The sequence below is a fragment of the Drosophila miranda genome, chromosome 4, assembly GCF_003369915.1.
Source record: "Drosophila miranda strain MSH22 chromosome 4, D.miranda_PacBio2.1, whole genome shotgun sequence".
Lineage (NCBI taxonomy): Eukaryota > Metazoa > Arthropoda > Insecta > Diptera > Drosophilidae > Drosophila > Drosophila miranda.
In genome coordinates, this window is record NC_046677.1 from 8,491,027 (window position 1) to 8,508,402 (window position 17,376).

Here is a 17,376-nt window from a genome sequence, read left to right on the forward strand (position 1 = left end):
ACAAAAAATTATGTTTAACAAAAGAAAATTAATGTAGTGTGTAAAAAAAACAAAAAAATGGGAGAAAAAAGGAAGAAAAAAACAAGTTTTTAACAAAACAAAATACTTTGAATATATACATAAACTGCAAGTAAATAGAATAAATGTCACTCACTCTTTTTATTTAACAATTTCATTGATTGACTGGGTTCTAAAGGACTTGACAAAATTTGTATGAAATGAAAGCTAATGATCTTTTCTTTTTCGGACATAGGAGCCTTTGATTATATTAGAAGCGGTTCTACTTTTATTTGCAATATATTCAAAATTGAATAAGGAAAGGTTGCCCTCCCCAATGTTGGAACTCGTGGTATTATTTCTCCTTAGTTCTGTTTCCTTTTTCGTGGCCCATCTGGAAAAACCAAAGTCCTTTTCCGGCTACAAAGATGCCACATGTCCTATTGTAATGGGTATACTCGCCGCTGGATTGGTGTACAAAAATGTTGGTGTTTCTTTGAAACGTTACCTACTATATTTATCTACTGATTCATAATCCCCCCAATTGCAGCGGTAAGACGACAAGACTTTTTGAAAAAGATGACTTTATTTATTTGCTGCGGCGGACTTCATCAAAAAAAATGAACTAAAATCATTAAAAAACAACGAATAAATATAATGAAATGGCATGATAGCGGCGGTAAACTGCAATTGGGGAGTGGCTTGAACGAACATTTATTGCTATGATTAGAATGAATTCTATGATGAATCGATGATGACTACTTTGCTACGCGTCGTCTGGGTGTGGCTGGACTGGTGCCACTGGGCGGTTTCGGGATCTAAACAGAAAAGAATTTCAATTCCATTAGAATTCGACTTAAAAGTTCAGGACTCTCACCGAACGTATGGGCCTGGGTGTAAGGGAATTGGCTGGCGGTGGCTCGCGGGGCTGGGGCCCATCCGGATGTCCCACGACGGTGACGGCCACAGGCCTCTGCTCGGTGCTGGGCCGTTCCATGCTCTCGCTGCGAGAGTTCGATCCCGAGCGCTTGAACATTCCAGAGAGACGGCCGCGTAGGTCCTTCTTGCTGGATCTCATGTCGCTGGCAACGCTGATGTCAGAGTCGGATCCTTGAATCTGCCAAAGAAGGAAGTATATGACAAATCTGGAATCTCTTCTTCTGGTTAAGGTCCTACCGATATTTCACTCTCGGAATTGCGACTGCTTTTGGTCAGGCTGCGTAGCTTGCCCATGATTCCCTTCTTCTTTTTTCGTGGACCTCGTGGTATGTCGCTCTGTGTGGAGCCCCCAGACAGACGCGAGTCGAGGCGTGAGTCCAGGCTGGAATCACGCACCAGACCGCCCAGCTCAGAGTCAATGGACTGCATCGAGGACACACTGCCATCGTCCTGGCGCCAAATGTTCTATTGAGTGTATCAAAACGGATGAGGATTCTTCCTTAAAACAATTTAGATCCTCTGCTTACCTGATCCCTTTGTATGGAGTGGTCCAGCGACAGGCTTTTGCGTATGAGGCTGCCATTATTGCCTGAATTACGGGACAAGCGACCACCACCCCGCTGGGAGCCCGCCGCACTGGCCACGGAACTGCTGCTGCCATGGTGATCGTTCTCTTGCGAGGCGGCACGTCGCAGATTGCCGCGCCGTATGCGACTGCGCTCCTGCTCATCCTCGTTCAGGCGTTGGAACTTACGCAGCTCCTCGGAGGCCTCGGCCAACCGGGCCAGGACGGTGCTGATCTGTGTGCTGCTCAGTGTGGGCGAGGGACTGCGACTGCGGCGCACATTGGGCTGCTCTGGACGCAGAGTGTTGTCGTAGTTGCCTCGTGCCATTTTCAGATCTGGAGCGATCTTCACCAGCTCGTCGACGGTCTGCAGAAGGGCCCCCACTTTGCGATCACCTCCATCCGCCTCCATGCGGCGCTTGATCAGTTCCTTCTCGTACCGTTCGCGCTGAAATTCGATTGGAATTTGAAGTGGAAAACATTAAAACTTCCCGAGGAATACTCACTTCTCGTCTTAGCTTTTCATTGGAGGTGCGCAACTTGGCATGGACATCACGTAGCTCGAGAAGATCGCACTGCAGCTCGGCGATCTTCTTGCGTCCCTCCTCCATTTCCTCTTCGGTGGCTCGCTTGATCTGATCTAACTTACGCTTGGACTCCAGCCGCTCCTTGTCCCGCTCGCGTTCAACCTCAAATAGAGTCTGTCGCAGATCCCGGGCCAAAGTGGAGGTCTCTTGCAACAGACGTTGCTGATCCTCTCGCTCCTTCTGCCATGACAACTCCAGCTTGGTCTTCATGCCAGGCAGCTTTGTGCTCCCAGAGCCAATGACACGTTCCTCTTCGAACTCGTTCAGCTTCGACTGCATCTCGGATATCTTGATCTCGTTGGCGCTGCGCTCGGACACCAGCTCCGTCTTGACCTTGCTACCCTCCAGGCGGGACTCCACCAACTGATCCTCCAGATGGCCAATCTACACAATGGTAAACTCTTAGAATCTATTTGGAATGGAACAGGGAATGGCTACTCGATTCACCTGCTGCTCTAGGTAAGCAATCTTGCTCTTGTCATCATCATCGCTGCTGTGCATGGATCCACGGCTCTGTCTACCCGTATTGTTGGCCTTTAGATCACCGATCTTCTTCTGTGCAACCTCTAGCATCTGCTTAAAGGCATCGCGATCCTTCTTGAAGCGTTCACATTGGCGCTATTTTGGAAAGGAGTTTTTGGTCAGTTCGATTAACATTCTTTAGGATATATTTCAAATATTTTACCTGCATCGAATTGAGTTCTCCGCTGAGGTTCTTCACTTGTTGCTCGTATCTAAGACGAGTGGTGGCCACCTCAGATTTCATCTGCAGTTCGGTGCTCTGTAATCTGTTCGATGGAAATTATTAGATATATTTGGCTTAGAGTTCTCGCTACTAAGATCCTCTCTGAGCGAGTCTCCCAATACTCAATAGAATAGGCAAGCATCAAGAATAATGGACAAGCAAAAAAAAAAGAGAGAAGACAGTAGAAGGGGACAGACAGGATCTTGCGACTGCATATGTATAGTTCTTATAGTTTATGATTGACAACTTACTTTTCCTTTAGCTCCCTGATCTCTGCATCTCTTCTGGCACCGTGTCCATTGAGCGAGACCTGGGCCTGCTCGATCCGATTGTAGTCGCTCAGTTTGCCATTGAGATCCTCGTTGTCCTTGCGGAGTTGGAACACCAGATCGATGTTCATCTCATTCTCCCTGCGCAGACGGTCGTACTCGTGCTCCTTTTCGGCCAACTTGTTCTTTAGCATGGTGCGCTCGTGGTCGCTGTTGTTGCCGGTCTTAAGCGTCTTAGCCTGGAGTTCGGCGATCTTCTTCTGGGCCTCGTTCAACTTGCGGGCCATGTCGGTGCGCTCGATGCGTATGGTATCCATTTCGGACATTTTCTGCTTGCTGGCATTGAGTTCGGCCTGGAGGTTCTGCTTCTCGGTGGTCAGCTGTGCCCGCATCAGGATGGTCTCCTCGGAGAGCTTCTCCCAATGGCTGTTGAGGTCCTCGTTGCGCTTCTGCTCGGCGCTGAGCGAAGTTTGGATGTCCTCCACTTGCTTTTTGAGTTCTTGCACCTGTTTGCTGTCCGATTTACTGGCCTTGGTTTTCAGATCCTTGATCTCCTTCTCCAGACTGGATTTAGTCTTGTCGGCGGCCTTTTTGGCTGTGAGAAGATCCGTATCCAGCTGGAGGATCTTGGACTCTAGCTTCTCCTTTTCCTTGCCCTGCTTTTCGAGGTCCTTCTCCAGGCTGGACAGCTTCTCCTTCTCTCGTTTGCTCTGGGTCTCCAGGGTGGATTTGTTCGTCTCGCTCTGCTTCAGCTGAGTGTCCTGCTTCTTGAGCTTCTCTTCCAGCTCCTTGAGCTTGGTGCTAAGTTTCTTGCCATCCTCATCGCTGCGCTTCAGCTTCTGCTCCAGGTCGGTGACCTTGCTGCTTGAGCCATTCAGTAGCTTCAGACGCTGGACATCGCCCTCGGCAAGGGTCAGCTTTTTTTTGCACTTTTGCAGCTCCTCTTCGAGCGATGCTTTGACTGATTCCAGGGCCTTGACCTGATCGGATCCACTCGAACTGAGCATCACCCGCATCTCGCTGATCTCATCCTCCAGCTCTTCCACCCACTTTTTAAGGTGACTCTTCGGGGTAAGGTCGTTGACCCGCTTGGCTGTGCGAGCCGGCAGCTTGGCATCAGCCTCAAGCTGCATCCGCTTCACCCTGGCCGTCAGCTCATCCCTTTCCCGCTGGGCCACCGTTAGAGTCTCCTTGATCTTGGACAGATCTGCATCGCCCGTCTTCTCGTTGGCCTTGCGTAGGGTCTGTAAACGCTTGTTCTCCTTTGACAGTTTCTCGTTCTCCGTTTCCAGAATGTTCAGTTTGCTGAGCTGCTCCTTCAGAGTTTCCACGGCCTGCTCCTTTTCCTGGAGGCTCTTCCGCAGCTGCGTCAACTCTTCGTTCAGGGTTTTCAGTTTCTTTTCGGCCGCACTAGAGGAGGAGGTGCCAAAGCTGAGAAGCGAGGATTTGCTGCCATTGGCAGCAGCAGCCTCCGGTCGCAGTTTGGCCTGAAGTTCGCGCACATACTTCTTGGACTCGGCATTCTCCTTCTCCAGATCCTCCACTTTAAGGCGCAGTATTGAGGCCTCCTGCTCGTTGAGCTCCAGCAGGATACGCAGTTCGGCTGGATCATCCTCGTCTGAGATGCCTTCATCCCGATCCGCATGCACTTCGGGCGCCAGTCGATGGGGATGTGGTGTGGGACTCAGCTTGCGAGCTGCAGGGGAACACATAATATACATAGATTAAAAGATATTCCGTTTATTTAGTTACTTTAGTTAGTTGGATGCTTTATTTAGTAACAACACTATTTAATGAGCAGCCGCAAAAAATGGCAAAATATTACTGCATCAGCGCCAATGATTCATTAAAAAAGCGCATGAGAAATCACATTAGTTTTGTTAGGGAAACGTTTTTTCGTTCTTTCGAGTTAGAAATTATTGTACTCTATAAGGGGGGGAGTCCCAATACAATGCAGCTTTGGTCACTCTAATTTAAGAGCTTTTGGCGTGACTGCAGCTTGAAATGAAATGAACGAAGAAGATATTTATCGTTTAAATGAATAATTGATTTTTTGGATTAACTTTTCTATAAACTAAGGTTTAGTACTTAAGAGAGAGTTACTAGTGTGTGTTTTCGGTTCGTACTTCTTGAGCGCGTTGCCATTTTTTTCAACTGCATCATCAACGACTCATTTTCATCCTCGAAACGAGTCACCTTTTTCCTCAGATGTTCAGCCTGAAACACAAAAATCTCGGATCATTTATTGCATCTGAATGATAAGGAATAAGGTTATAATACGAATAAAGAGATCGTTTTCGAGGATCAAAATAGTTTTGCTACATAAACGAAAGCTCGGATGGAACATAGACTGCACTACTGCTAGGAAAACGAGTACATAAATAAATAATCAGCAATGGATTGTCTGGACGGATCTTCTGGAGATCTTCTACCTGTTCCATTCCGAAGAACATGCGAAATAGCACTGGGGAAGAGGAGAGAACGCGAGTGCCCCACTCTGGAGGATGTTGAGGGTGCAAAGAGCGACACAAACGGCGACGGAGTCGTCTCCCGTTCGCACGAAGCATTTCTCGCGATCGATTCGAAATCGGTTTGACTGTGAGCCTCAACCGAGAGTCCGAGTCCGCCACCGGACATCTCCATACTGGTGACGGCATCACACTGCTCTATGGCCACCGTCTGGGTGGCACGCGGAAAGGCAACCATCTCGAGGGGCAGCTCGGGTGAGGTCTGTGTGCCGCAGCTGAATTGAACCCGTTTGGCCCTGAGTCGCTGAAGCTTCGCGTAAAACGGTCGAATGATTAATCGAGTAGCTCTGGTGGGGCATTTGGGGATTGGATTACCTCTTCTTCGGCGAACTTTAGCTGGTCCTTCAGATCGGTCTCCCGCTCAATGGAGTCCTGCAGTTCCCGCTGCAGATGCTGCGGATCCTCTTGAGAACCGCCGCGTGTTAGCGACTCACGGGTGATCTTGGCATCCGCCGATGTGGATTTGCCCAGGACTCCTAGCATGGGCGCCTTCTTCTTGCCCGGATTGCGCAGCTCCTCGGCTTCCGTCTGTATCGGGAATATCATTCATTAGAAGATCCTTGTCGTGGCGTGGGACTGCTTGAAATTACCTGCAACTTTCTTGTAAGTTCGTTTGAGAATCGCAGCTCCTCTTCCAGCTTCTTCACCTTGGTGGATAGCTCGGCGTTGAAGGAGCTTTGACGCTCCTGTTCCAGGGTTTCGATCTTTCGATCGCTCTTTTTCAACTTGAAGCTTAGGATGCGACAGTTCTTGGTGGCCTTTTCGAGCTCCTTTTGCAAGTTTGTCTTGGCCTTGACCTCATCATCACGAAACGTGTCCTGCACCTCGTCCATCTCTGCCTGGAGATTGAGAATCTCCTTTTTAGCCGTCTGGTTTTCCTCCATCAACTCCTCGCAGATTTGCTCGGCCGCCTGCAGCTTCCGTTTCAGCTCCGACTCGCTTCCGCGGTTCTCCAGCTCCTTCATGCGAAGATTCAGCTTTCGCTTGTCCTCGGTGACACGGTCCAGCTGCTCCTTCATGTCATTCAACTTCTGCTGCAGATTGAGGGCTTCCGAGGCTGCAGTTCGGTTCGATGACGTGTCCATGGAGGCAAGACGTCTCAGTAGTATGTCGCTCTTATCCCTCTCTGCTCGTTCGGCGCGGGTCTTCATGGTATCCAGCTCGGTTCGGAGTGTTTTCATTTGCTCCTGCAGTGCCACCGAATCCTTGGTGGTAGTGCTGTTGCTGCTGCTCGTGGAGTGAGATGTGGATGCACTGGGTACGGTTTGTCTTTTGATTTCTTTGCTGCTCTGCACTGCATCCGCCTCCTTGCGACGAGTAGAACTGGAGCTCGTGGAGGAGCTGGAAGAAGAGGCCTTAATCTCGCTGGAGACTGCAGATGTGGCTTTTGTTGTGCTTGTAACACCACCACTGCTGCTATTTGTGGCTGTGATTGTTGGTGTGGCCGCCACTTTTTTGGGCGGGAGCGAGGCACGTTTCAGTTCCGCCTGGGGGGGATTCTGGTTCAAGGAATTTCCAGACTTGCTACGCTCTGGTCGATCCGGAACTGCCGGAGCTGCTGCCGCCGCTGAATCACTGTCCCTGAAAGAGATTTTTCATCAATCAGAGATGATCAATGGGTATCGTATCTAGCGGTTAAGATCCACTCACTCTTCTCTCCTGGGTACGGATCGTTCGCGACTGTTTTCCCGCGAGCTCAGGCTGCGCTGCTTCTTGAGAAGATTCATTTTGCGGACACGCTCGGCTAGACTGTCTGTCGATAGGATGACTAACTCATCTGGAATACTTGAAGTTTTACTGGGTGAGGATGTTACACGGGTTGATGATGGTGTGAGCGCTTGTTCCATCTGTAAAGAATGCTTTGGAATAGATTACAAATCATCTTAGTTGCATTACTTATTCTTCACTCACCTCCTTGATGTCCAAGGCGGTTGTGTGACGTCGCGGCGCCACCGGCAGCTTGACCGTGACAGCCACATTGTGATCATCGGTTGCTCGAAGGCTGCTCACCGTTGTCGATGGTCGGCGAGCGGATTCCTGCGCCGTATCATCAATGTCCGGCGTGGAGGCCCAGGACTGTGGACGCTTCTTTAGCTCTACATTGAAGTGAACAACTAGGTTCAGTAAAAGCATCGTGGGCAAAGTGCATGCAAGAGCAAGTTGCAGTTTTCAGCACGTTCAGCATATGAGCAGGACAAACATACATATGTAGTCCACATAGTGTGAGCAGGACGAACATAGTCCACACAGTGTGTGATCGATCGTGACAAACGTGCATCGGAGAATCAGCGGGAGAGATCACGTTTTGATGATGGTAGTAGTTAACATATTAACGGTTTATGCAGAGATTAGTGTTGAGAGAGAGACAGAAAGAGAGCGATAGAGACGGCACAGTTGCAGGTGCAGTTGTTTTTGTGATTTTTGTTTGGTGCAAGCGTAGAACGTGAGAGTGTGAAAGAGATACGTAGACAAACACATTTATTAACGGTGTGGTAACATTTGATTTTAAAAGCCTTAAAACACTTAGTAGTTCATACTTATTTCAATGTAACAGCGATTCGATAAAAGAATACCTTCTTGGGTTAGTTAAAACAAACCGATTTCTCAAAGTCTGAATATCTTTATCTTGTATCTTTACAAACATAGTGCAAAGGTGATATTGACATTATATGAGACTACCATAGCCGGTTGTCGAAGATATTTTTCATTATATCGAAAGAAAAAGAGCATGTAAACTATGCAATACATTACTTAGACGTGTGAGAAATCAGCTTAAAATAAAACTATATAAATCTTTTATGGGATACTATTAAAAAAATCTGGATTGATCTATTCAGATATGTTTTACCAAGAGGGTTACAGAAAGTTAATTTGAGTACACAAAATGCTCATACATTTAACATTCACATAATCAATAGTACACAATACTCTGCTAATGTTCTCGAAAACTTCGGTCGGTAGTTAGCCGAAAGAACACATTCAAGTCTAAGAGTGGAGCATTAATCAGCCTAAGGAATTCCATTAATCCCAAGAAAACAGTTCTAAGTGATGCACTAGTTATGAACACAATTCTACTTTAAAACAAGATAATAAAGATCTATAGACCGGCTCCAATCGTACCTATATCATTGCTATTGTTTGAATTGAGGCTCAGATTCTGCGTCGAAGTCCATGTTCGGGAAGTAGGCCTAAAAAAACCTCAGAAACCATTAATAGTTTCCACAAAATGATAATATTAAAAAAGACTCACCGCGAACTCTGGCCATCAGAGAGATTTGGCGATGAGGCGGCCACTTCTTCGCCGGGTCTACGGGCTCCATGCTCCTTGTAATCCCGAAAGCAACGCTTACATCGTGTGGGATAACGAGTCTGAGGATGGAAGCCGAGTGGGCATAGCTGATCGCCTTTCAGCGATGGATACAGATGATGCATCTGTTCTTGTACAACTTGTCAGCTTTTCTTTTCCTGCAAATTTCAACGAAACTGAAGAGATTATATCTTGTTACTGCACAGCCCCAAGTATTTAGGTATATGTACCTAATGTATATTCACATATACATATGTATCTATTAATCGCACCATCAGTATTTTGTCTATTGACCGATTCTGAACACAATGGTGGAATGTCTGGCATCTATCCAAGTCAACAAAAGAATGTTGTAGTACATCAAAAAGTAGAACATATTCAGGGGCCAACTTAACTATTGGTTTCAGAGCAAAAATGAAATCTATAAAACAAGAGATCTATTAGATTAAAAACTAATGGGTCTCTTGCTTTTTTAAATTTAATAGTTCAAAATAATTAAAGCCATTTGAAGGCATGTAGTGACATGATTTGATGATTTTTTAATGGGTTTCGAATAATTTCCTATTACGAAGAAATTCTTCTTGTTGGGAGGTTCTCTAATAATCATTTAAAAAATTAACGAAATGTATGCTTTTTAATTGAAATGTTTTTTTCACCGCGGATGTAGCGGAAAATAAGAATCTATATCGAATCTATCGGTATCTAAGCCTTCTACGAGATGGCGCCATTGAAAGGATTCCGATCTAACAGTAATGATTAATCAAGAACTCCAGTTATTTCCAAAGCATAGAAGAGTATTTCCACGTCTCTTTCGTTTCCTCCCAAATTTCCTTTTGCGAGTAGTCATATTAAGAAATGAAATTGTAAATATAAACAATAACATATAAGTATCCAACCATGTATATATTTATATATTTTTAGAGCCATCAAAATATTCTCTCAGAGCGGCAGGGAGAGAGCTGAGGAAATAAACGACCACAGGTGGAAATGGCGCAGGAAAAATTCTACCGGCTGCGCATGTTTTCTGACAAAAAAAAAAACGATCCAAACAAAATATGAACGCTAGTCGCAAGAGAACAACCTCAAAAGTTAAGAGCTTTTAGTCACTCCCAAAAGAGAGAGAGAGAGAGTGCGGAGTCTCTCTATTCCTTGTACGTACCGTGCTGAGTGCCGTTAGGAGAATCGGCCCTGTTGCAAATCCCTAGCGCTTTTATAAATAATTATCACCGTTTTAACCTATTTTCATCTGCCGTTCTGTGCGACATTCTGCGTTCGACGACACGGGACGTGCAAAATTTGTGAACACAATTCAAAACGTTTTTCCACTTACACAAAATATTTCCGCATTTAAAATGGTTTGAGGCTGGACGTTAGGGAAGGAGGCAGCATCTGCTGCAGCTGCTCCTACTCCTCCTTCTCCACCAATAGATGACGGTGTCCGTCCGAAAGGTGTGCGGAATTTTTCATTCACCAAAAACGATTCTAGATTCTAGATACGTTGCGTAATCGCCCCAGACGATGTGCGTTTTGCATCCGATTATTTACCGAGCATTTACCAGCTGATAATTATTACACGATGGATATGGAACATATATTTATATATTTAGGAGAGATCTCTCATCGTGCAGATCCAGGGCGATCCTGGAGTAGACTTTCTTTGCGCGGACACTTGGCCCTGGGTTTTCGCTCACGTTTTGTTTGATTTAATTTTGGAATATTCACTTAATACAAAAATTTACGACTACAAAAATTAGCTGTGTTTTAAAAATAGAACACGTTCTTTTTCTTAAATAGCAGCGCACTTCCCATAAATCTCCTCCGTGGATCTCAAATGCTCAGCGCAGTCCAGCTTTTTTCGCTTTCCACAGATTACAGAATATTTGTTTACAATAATTTCAATTGAATTCACGCAATGGATTCTCCAAACGGATTTTGTTCACTTGACTCACTTAGACACGCGCGCACACCACACCACACGTATACACATATTTATCCACATATATGCTGTGGGATATCTTTAATATAACCGCCGATCGCCCGAGCACTCGAAATACTTATACAGATAGCATCCCATCCCTTTCACACTGCTTCAAATCGCGGTGGCCCAGTCGAACCGACGCGGAGAGGCTCCTTCGCACTTTTTTCGATGCGAACGTTTTGAAAATCGACGAGAAACTAAATTTAAATCATTTCTGAACGCTTCAACTACCCATCGGAGAACCCAAAAGTATCTGCCACCGGCACACAAAACACACTCTTCTCCTCAAGAGAGGGGCGGTGGCATAGACAGACGCAGCGAGCTTATGAGAGAAATTTGTAGGGGTATAATGGAAAATGAGAGATTTTTGGATTCAAAGGGATGGAGAACCCAGTTGAAAATTGTTCTTATAGATAATATCATATTTCCCTCCCGGCTACCGCCTAACCTAATATCATATTTATTAAATTTTTATATTATTCTTTAGATCATCATCTATCATCAACCCATAGGAATCAACTTCTTTCGACTGAAGGAGAACACTCCTTGATCTTGGTAATATATTCTTCAGTTTTAATGAGTAATGGGTTTTAATTGTATATTCAATAGATTGATTTTTCAGTAAAAGTTAAGGACAACTTCTTTCATTCAATATGTTATTGATCCATGCCACTTCTTGGGCATATCCTTCAGTTGTAATGGAATTTATTTTCGAAATCATAAAATCGACAGAGTACATTCGTTTGTGTGAGTACGAGTATGGTGTGTTCTTGTTGTTATTTTAATGATGAACTTCATGTTTGCTTTGTTTACATTCGTGTATAGACATTATTTTGTAATATGTTTGTATAAATACTTAGAGATTATCAATCGCTAAGAGCTAATGCAGGTGTTATCCCATACATATTTGTATATATACTGCATGTGTGAGCTGGTGTGAATGGGCGGGGGTGTGTAGGGGCGTGAGTGTGGGGTACATAAGATGCAACAGCAGCGCAGCGACCGAAATGAATAGCGTATGAAGTAACAATGGAGATTGACGAGCGAACATGATGACGACCAGGCTGGTGGTGGACCGTACAATACAGCACCTATCATGTTGCACTGGTGGCAACGACAGCAGCCGATGCAGTTGCCTGCTCCTCGCCAGCATCATTTGGCGTCGTTACGGCTGGCACACTGGTTGGATTAGCTGCAGGTCCGTTGTTATTCTCATTGGTTTCCGGTTGCTCTGGTGCTTCCAGCACTACTGTAGGCGAAGGCTGTGCCTGTGCCTGAGGCTGTGGCTGACTCTGAGCTGGGGCAGTGTTGAATGAGCTGTTGCTATTGTTGGATGTATTCTTCGCCGGCTCCGGACTGCTGTACAGTTGTATGACCGAATTGTTATTCACATTCTCCACCGAAGCACCCGATAAGGACAGATCATCGGCCAAATCGTCTGCCAGGCAGTCCGTTTGCACCGACTTCTCCTCGAGCAGGTGGTCGTTTTCACGAATGGGTCGCTGGGCCGAACCATATTGCTTGGAGATCTGCAGCAATTCCCGCAATGATTCGTTCTCCATACGCAGCTGCGATATGGTCTGCAGTTCTCGCTGCACGATCTCATCGTCGACGGTGGCCGCCCGCTGCATGACGGCGGCCATTTCGTTGATTTTTTCGCGTTGATCTCGAATTACCTGCCACAGGCGCTCGTTGTATAGCTCCTTGAAGTTGATTTTACTGTCCAGCACCTTAGTCACTGTGTGTTCGCGGTACTTTTGCATCATCAGCTCCATGGCCCGCTCGTAGTCTTCGATGCAGATTTTCAGCTCGCGATTCTCTTTGAGTATCTCCGAGCTGTTGATGTTTTGCTGCTGTATGCGATTCACCATGTCCGCGTTGGTCTTGTTGTTTGAGATGCGATTGAGGGTCTCAATGTCGTCCTGGTATTCCCTTAGGCTCACTACCAGGCGATGATTCGTCTCCGCCTCCTCCAGCAGAGCCGTCCCCAGGGCATCCAAGTCTTTGACATGGCTGGCCATACGCTGTGCGTCCATTATCATCTGTCCTACTGATAGATTTGACATGTTGCGGCCCGCTTCAAATCCAACTGCAATTTTATTATTTCTTTTGTTTTGGGCCAGGCCTTACTGCTGCCTCTGCAAGAGAACAATAAGAACATTAGCCTTTGGGCATTTGGCAGCTTGGGCACTGTTCCCTACATTGGCTTTTAATCTAGCACACCTTCGTCTTGGCTTAAACTAATTGTTTGTTTCTTTTTTTTAGCCAAAATATGTACAATAAATTCTACTAATAGAAATTTTGACGAGAACGACCTAATTATTAGCTGACAGCTGAGAATCAGTGTGACCGCGGACTTATTAATAAAGTATACCGTCCGAACGTCAGAAATATACCTCATTTAACAAATATACCGTAAATATACTGACGAATTCAAGTTCTTGTTTACATATTCCTCGATTTTGATCTTCCCTCGAATATTCCCAGCTATATAGAATATTTAGCCATGCCCACATAATTTAAGACCATTGATGAATATATTTTTCTACTTGATTGGCTTCATTTAAATAAGTATTCCTATCGATAGTTGAGAGTTTCTTCCGTATCGATAGCTATTCCGAGTATGGTCACTCCTGTGCACTTACTTTGATTTCAAATTTTAAAAATTTTAAAACCTTTTAAAGAATTTTAAAGCCAATCTTAAAGAAAATTGATTAATTTATTCCGGACAAATACACAGCCCCAATTATCATAATTATTGACCCTAATAACACCGGAGTAACGAGTTTCAAGCGAAACCGATGAGTTTTTCAAATAAGTCTCCGCCGTTTTTCGGCCATATAGGATTTATGAGGTTAGCACAAAATATGTACATATATTATAGGGCTTTTTGTATAAGAGGTTTCATTTTAAAGAAGAATTCGTTTATTATCATTAGGAAGCTATCAGTACAGAATTGGATCTTATGTATATCGAAATTTGGAAGACTTAAGGAGAGGTGGACATACAATATGCTAAGTTCTTAAACGATCATGCATGCATAAATCTAATCTAATTAAGTACCTTAAGGCTATGTCGTATTCGCATAAGTACAAACTGTAAAGGTTTTGTCATTTGAAGTCAGAGATAAAACAGAGGTAGAGGAATAGCTAGATACATCGGTTATAGGGATGTACAGACTAAAAAGATCACGAGATTATACGCCCACGCTGTTCAGGCTGCCGGAGGAGAGGTTCTCCGAGCGACTGGAAAGACGCGGCCGCTTCATGATGACTCGTCCAGGCTTGCTGGAGCTCTGCATGCAAGGACCATCCGCCGTTCCAGCCTCGGACGACTGGTTGAGATTATTGTTGTTGCCGCCGTTGTTTCCGCCGGAATTTCCACCGCCAGCACGTTCCAGCGTGCGTTGAGAGCGACGTAGCGAGGAGGAGGACATTCGCCGGAGTCCCGGGTCGTATTCGTAAGTGGGTTGTCGCTGAAAGTACGCCATGTCGTTGTCAGTCTCGAGGCCAGGTGGGTTCTTCTCGTCCAGCTGCTGTTGCTGCTGCTGTGCAAGCGGATTCAGAGTGATGTGAATGTGCCTCGTGCGCTGGCGTTGTTTGTTCGGTGAGCAGCTGCCCAGCGGCACAAAATCCTCACGCAGCTCGGCCATGCGCGGTTTGTTCTGGGTTTGGCCCCGTCCCCGAGGACTCCGACGTCGACACATGCACAGGAAGGCGCTAACCAGCAGAATGAGCAGCAAGGCCCCGCCACCAATTGTGCCCGTGAGCATGGGACTCATGCTGAATGTTTCGTTGTGGCTGGGCGTGGTTGTGTCTCGATCGCCGGTTCCTTGAATTGTTGGCTCCTCCGTGGTGCTGGCCCTAGGTCTCTGCGTGCGTCCTTGCTTGAGGGCGCTGAACTCGGAGGCGGAGACAGCACTGAAGGACTGCAGCTTAAATTCGTAGATGGTGGCGGCCTCCAAGGTGGCGATTCGGAAGCTCCTCGCATGCGCACCTTCGATGGTGGCTTTGTAATATTCCCCGGCCGAGGAGGACGGACGATAATAGGCATAGTAGCCCGTGATTAGATGCTCATCGGCATCGCTGTCGAGGCGCCAGTGCAACACCACAGCCGTCTCCGAGTACTCCTCGATCTCCAGCAGCTCTGGCACCGGCATCGGTTCGAGGGCGGCTCCTGGTTGCAGATAGAACTTGGCCGAAGTGTTGCTCTCCTTGTTGTCATTGTTTGAGTAGACGGCCAGGATGCGGAAGCGATAGGTGCGCTGGGGCTTCAAATCGGTCACCGATGCGGTAAAGCTCTTGCCCAGCTCAGAGTTCCATTTGGGCTTGCCATAGGGTATATTATCGTTGGTCGTCTGCCAGTTCTTGCGCTTACCCTCGCTGATCATGCGGTACTGCACCTTGAAGAAGAGTATGAGAAGGCCATCGTTGCGCGGCACATGCCAGCGGAGCATGACCGATTCATCGGACAGTCGGGTGACATTCGGCGGCGATGGCGGGATCATCTTGGTCGGCTTTTGGCCATGGTTGACGGGCTTCATTGACCGATGGGAGCCAAAGCCCCCACCACTACCAGTCTCTCGGGGCTCACTCTGTATCTGCTTGGGATTCACCTGAAGCAGCGCTCCGGCACTCTGTTCGCCCAGTGTGTTACGGGCAAAGCACTGCACATAGCCGGCATGACGCTTCTGGACGCTGTGCAGGACCAAGTATCCATTGGGCAGCTGTTCAGCCTCGGTGTCGTTAATGCTGCTCTCGCCATTCAGCAGCCAGTAGAGCTCTGGAGCTGGCACTCCAGTTGCCTCGCATTCCAGCTGCATGCGTTCCCCCTCGTTGGTAAGATCGGCCCACGGGGGACGCGTTATCCGCGGCGGTACCTCCACTGTCACATTGATAAAATGCTCGAGCGTTGGGCGCACGCCATTGTCCAGGTAGCAAATGTAGGTGCCAGTGTCGTGCCCTTGGACATTGGATATCTCCAGTCCATGGTTGAGCACTCTGGTTCGTTTGTTGTGTATCGCCTCAACCACATCCGGACTGCTCCACACGGCAGTGGGCGTTGGTGAGCCCACACCGGGACATAGCAGCAGCAGGGTACTTCCTTCTCGTATGGTTACGGCCTGGGACGTTGGTTGACCGCTTAGCAGGTGAGGAGCCTTATTCTGAGATCCTCGACCGGACAGCACCTCCAGTACCATGGAGCTAGAAATTTCGATACGGGCTCCAGAAGCCGGATTGGTGGCCAGACAGGTGTACTTTCCCGCGGAGGCGGTGGAAGCGTTTGTCAGAAATAAATTTCCATTGGTGGCAGCCAATTCTGGCTTAATTTCCACTCCATTTCGATAATAGGACCAGCTGGCCGAGGGATTTGAATGCACCTGCTGACCGCATGACCAAAGGACAGAGTTTCCCGGGGCCACACGCCATTGCAAGTGAGTTTCCTGCCGGCTCTTAAGGCTGGTGTTCGCCAACTCCAGCCTGGCCGTGGTAGAGGTAACCACGAGCGGGCCAAACCAGCCAATACATCGATACTCGCCGACCGTGTCTGGCCGCACAAGGACACGCAGACGGGAAATGGCCGTCTCTTGGGTTACGTTCAGCTTGCCATTGCCCGATTTCAGGTATTTAAATCGGCTGGCTCCCACGGATCCATTGGAATTTGCGGCATTCGGCCAGCGGCGATAGCTCCACTCGAAACCCTCTGGCTGCAAACTGGTCTCGCACTCAAACACCACCTCATCTCCAAGGGGCGCCACAATTGATTCGGGTGCGCGAAGAATTCGCACGCCTGGCGAGGGCGCGGGCGATGGCGACGAGGGAGGGAATGATGGCTGTAAAACCGGAATTGCTTCCAGGCTCGACGTCAGCAGTGAAAAAAGCAGAAGCGACGACGTCAGCGGCGACATTGAGAGGGACTGCAAGTGGTAAGGCATAGGTATACCCAAAAATATATAACCAAAGCCTAATCCAAATCTTTGGCACTCACTGTATTTCGTATCTTTTGGTGGCTTGAGAAACGCGTTTGCGTTTGCGCAGTTAACAAATTTCACTCTTGAGAATCACGCATCACCGTTCGTTTATATGGGTCTGTATGTATCCATATTCATGTGTACGCTGTTTATGCACATTATACGTTAACGACCAGACATTCGAGCCATAAAATCATTGTCTTTTAATTCAGCATTCGATTTTCGAAGCCACCGACATGATGCACTCAACAAGTCAAATAAACAATAGCATTTTATTGTTCTGCCCCTCAGAAATATACCGAAATATACTGACTAGTTGTTTGTATTCAATTACCATCATATTCCTCGTTTTTGATATTCGTTTGAATGTTACTAGCTAGCTAGGACCCTCAGCTCTGAAATCATAATTTTATCCAATTGATCAATCAATTTCCTTCAAGACTAGTTAGTTTTAAGTTATCATCTTTATTTTATTGTTTATAAAATAAGG

General features: G+C 46.8%; 4 protein-coding genes across 13 annotated transcripts; 1 reads left to right on the top strand and 3 right to left on the bottom strand.

The window, feature by feature from the left end:
* Positions 1–311: 311 nt before the first annotated feature.
* Positions 312–609, top strand: LOC108162992. The gene is made up of 2 exons (XM_017298005.2): positions 312–481; positions 548–609. Exons 1-2 carry the CDS (start codon positions 335–337, stop codon positions 551–553), a joined length of 153 nt encoding a protein of 50 aa, XP_017153494.1. The 5' UTR covers positions 312–334; the 3' UTR covers positions 554–609.
* On the bottom strand, positions 391–11,094 carry LOC108162990 (interaptin). Of its 9 annotated transcripts, none has more exons than XM_033393765.1 (16): positions 10,268–11,094; positions 8,881–9,095; positions 8,751–8,818; positions 7,542–7,726; positions 7,281–7,489; positions 6,221–7,211; positions 5,946–6,158; positions 5,535–5,880; positions 3,085–4,798; positions 2,774–2,876; positions 2,536–2,706; positions 2,008–2,472; positions 1,464–1,949; positions 1,174–1,401; positions 875–1,114; positions 391–815 (listed from the first exon to the last, which is right to left on the bottom strand). In XM_033393765.1, the coding sequence occupies exons 2-16, from the start codon at positions 9,060–9,062 to the stop codon at positions 756–758; spliced, it is 5,661 nt and encodes a 1,886-aa protein (XP_033249656.1). In that variant the 5' UTR covers positions 9,063–9,095; positions 10,268–11,094; the 3' UTR covers positions 391–755. The 9 variants fall into 9 exon arrangements, with proteins under 9 accessions (XP_033249656.1, XP_033249655.1, XP_033249652.1 ...); XM_033393764.1 differs by having other exon boundaries at positions 7,281–7,477; positions 7,542–7,744; XM_033393761.1 differs by having other exon boundaries at positions 7,542–7,744.
* A 509-nt stretch (positions 11,095–11,603) lies between these two features.
* Positions 11,604–13,258, bottom strand: LOC108162991 (FGFR1 oncogene partner 2 homolog). Of its 2 annotated transcripts, none has more exons than XM_017298004.2 (2): positions 13,139–13,258; positions 11,604–13,053 (listed from the first exon to the last, which is right to left on the bottom strand). In XM_017298004.2, the coding sequence occupies exon 2, from the start codon at positions 12,979–12,981 to the stop codon at positions 12,010–12,012; it is 972 nt and encodes a 323-aa protein (XP_017153493.1). In that variant the 5' UTR covers positions 12,982–13,053; positions 13,139–13,258; the 3' UTR covers positions 11,604–12,009. The 2 variants fall into 2 exon arrangements, with proteins under 2 accessions (XP_017153493.1, XP_017153492.1); XM_017298003.2 differs by having other exon boundaries at positions 13,117–13,258.
* A 559-nt stretch (positions 13,259–13,817) lies between these two features.
* LOC108163461 (interference hedgehog) lies at positions 13,818–17,160 on the bottom strand. Its single transcript, XM_017298757.2, has 2 exons — positions 16,904–17,160; positions 13,818–16,832 (listed from the first exon to the last, which is right to left on the bottom strand). Exon 2 carries the CDS (start codon positions 16,821–16,823, stop codon positions 14,112–14,114), a length of 2,712 nt encoding a protein of 903 aa, XP_017154246.2. The 5' UTR covers positions 16,824–16,832; positions 16,904–17,160; the 3' UTR covers positions 13,818–14,111.
* Between the last annotated feature and the right edge of the window lie 216 nt (positions 17,161–17,376).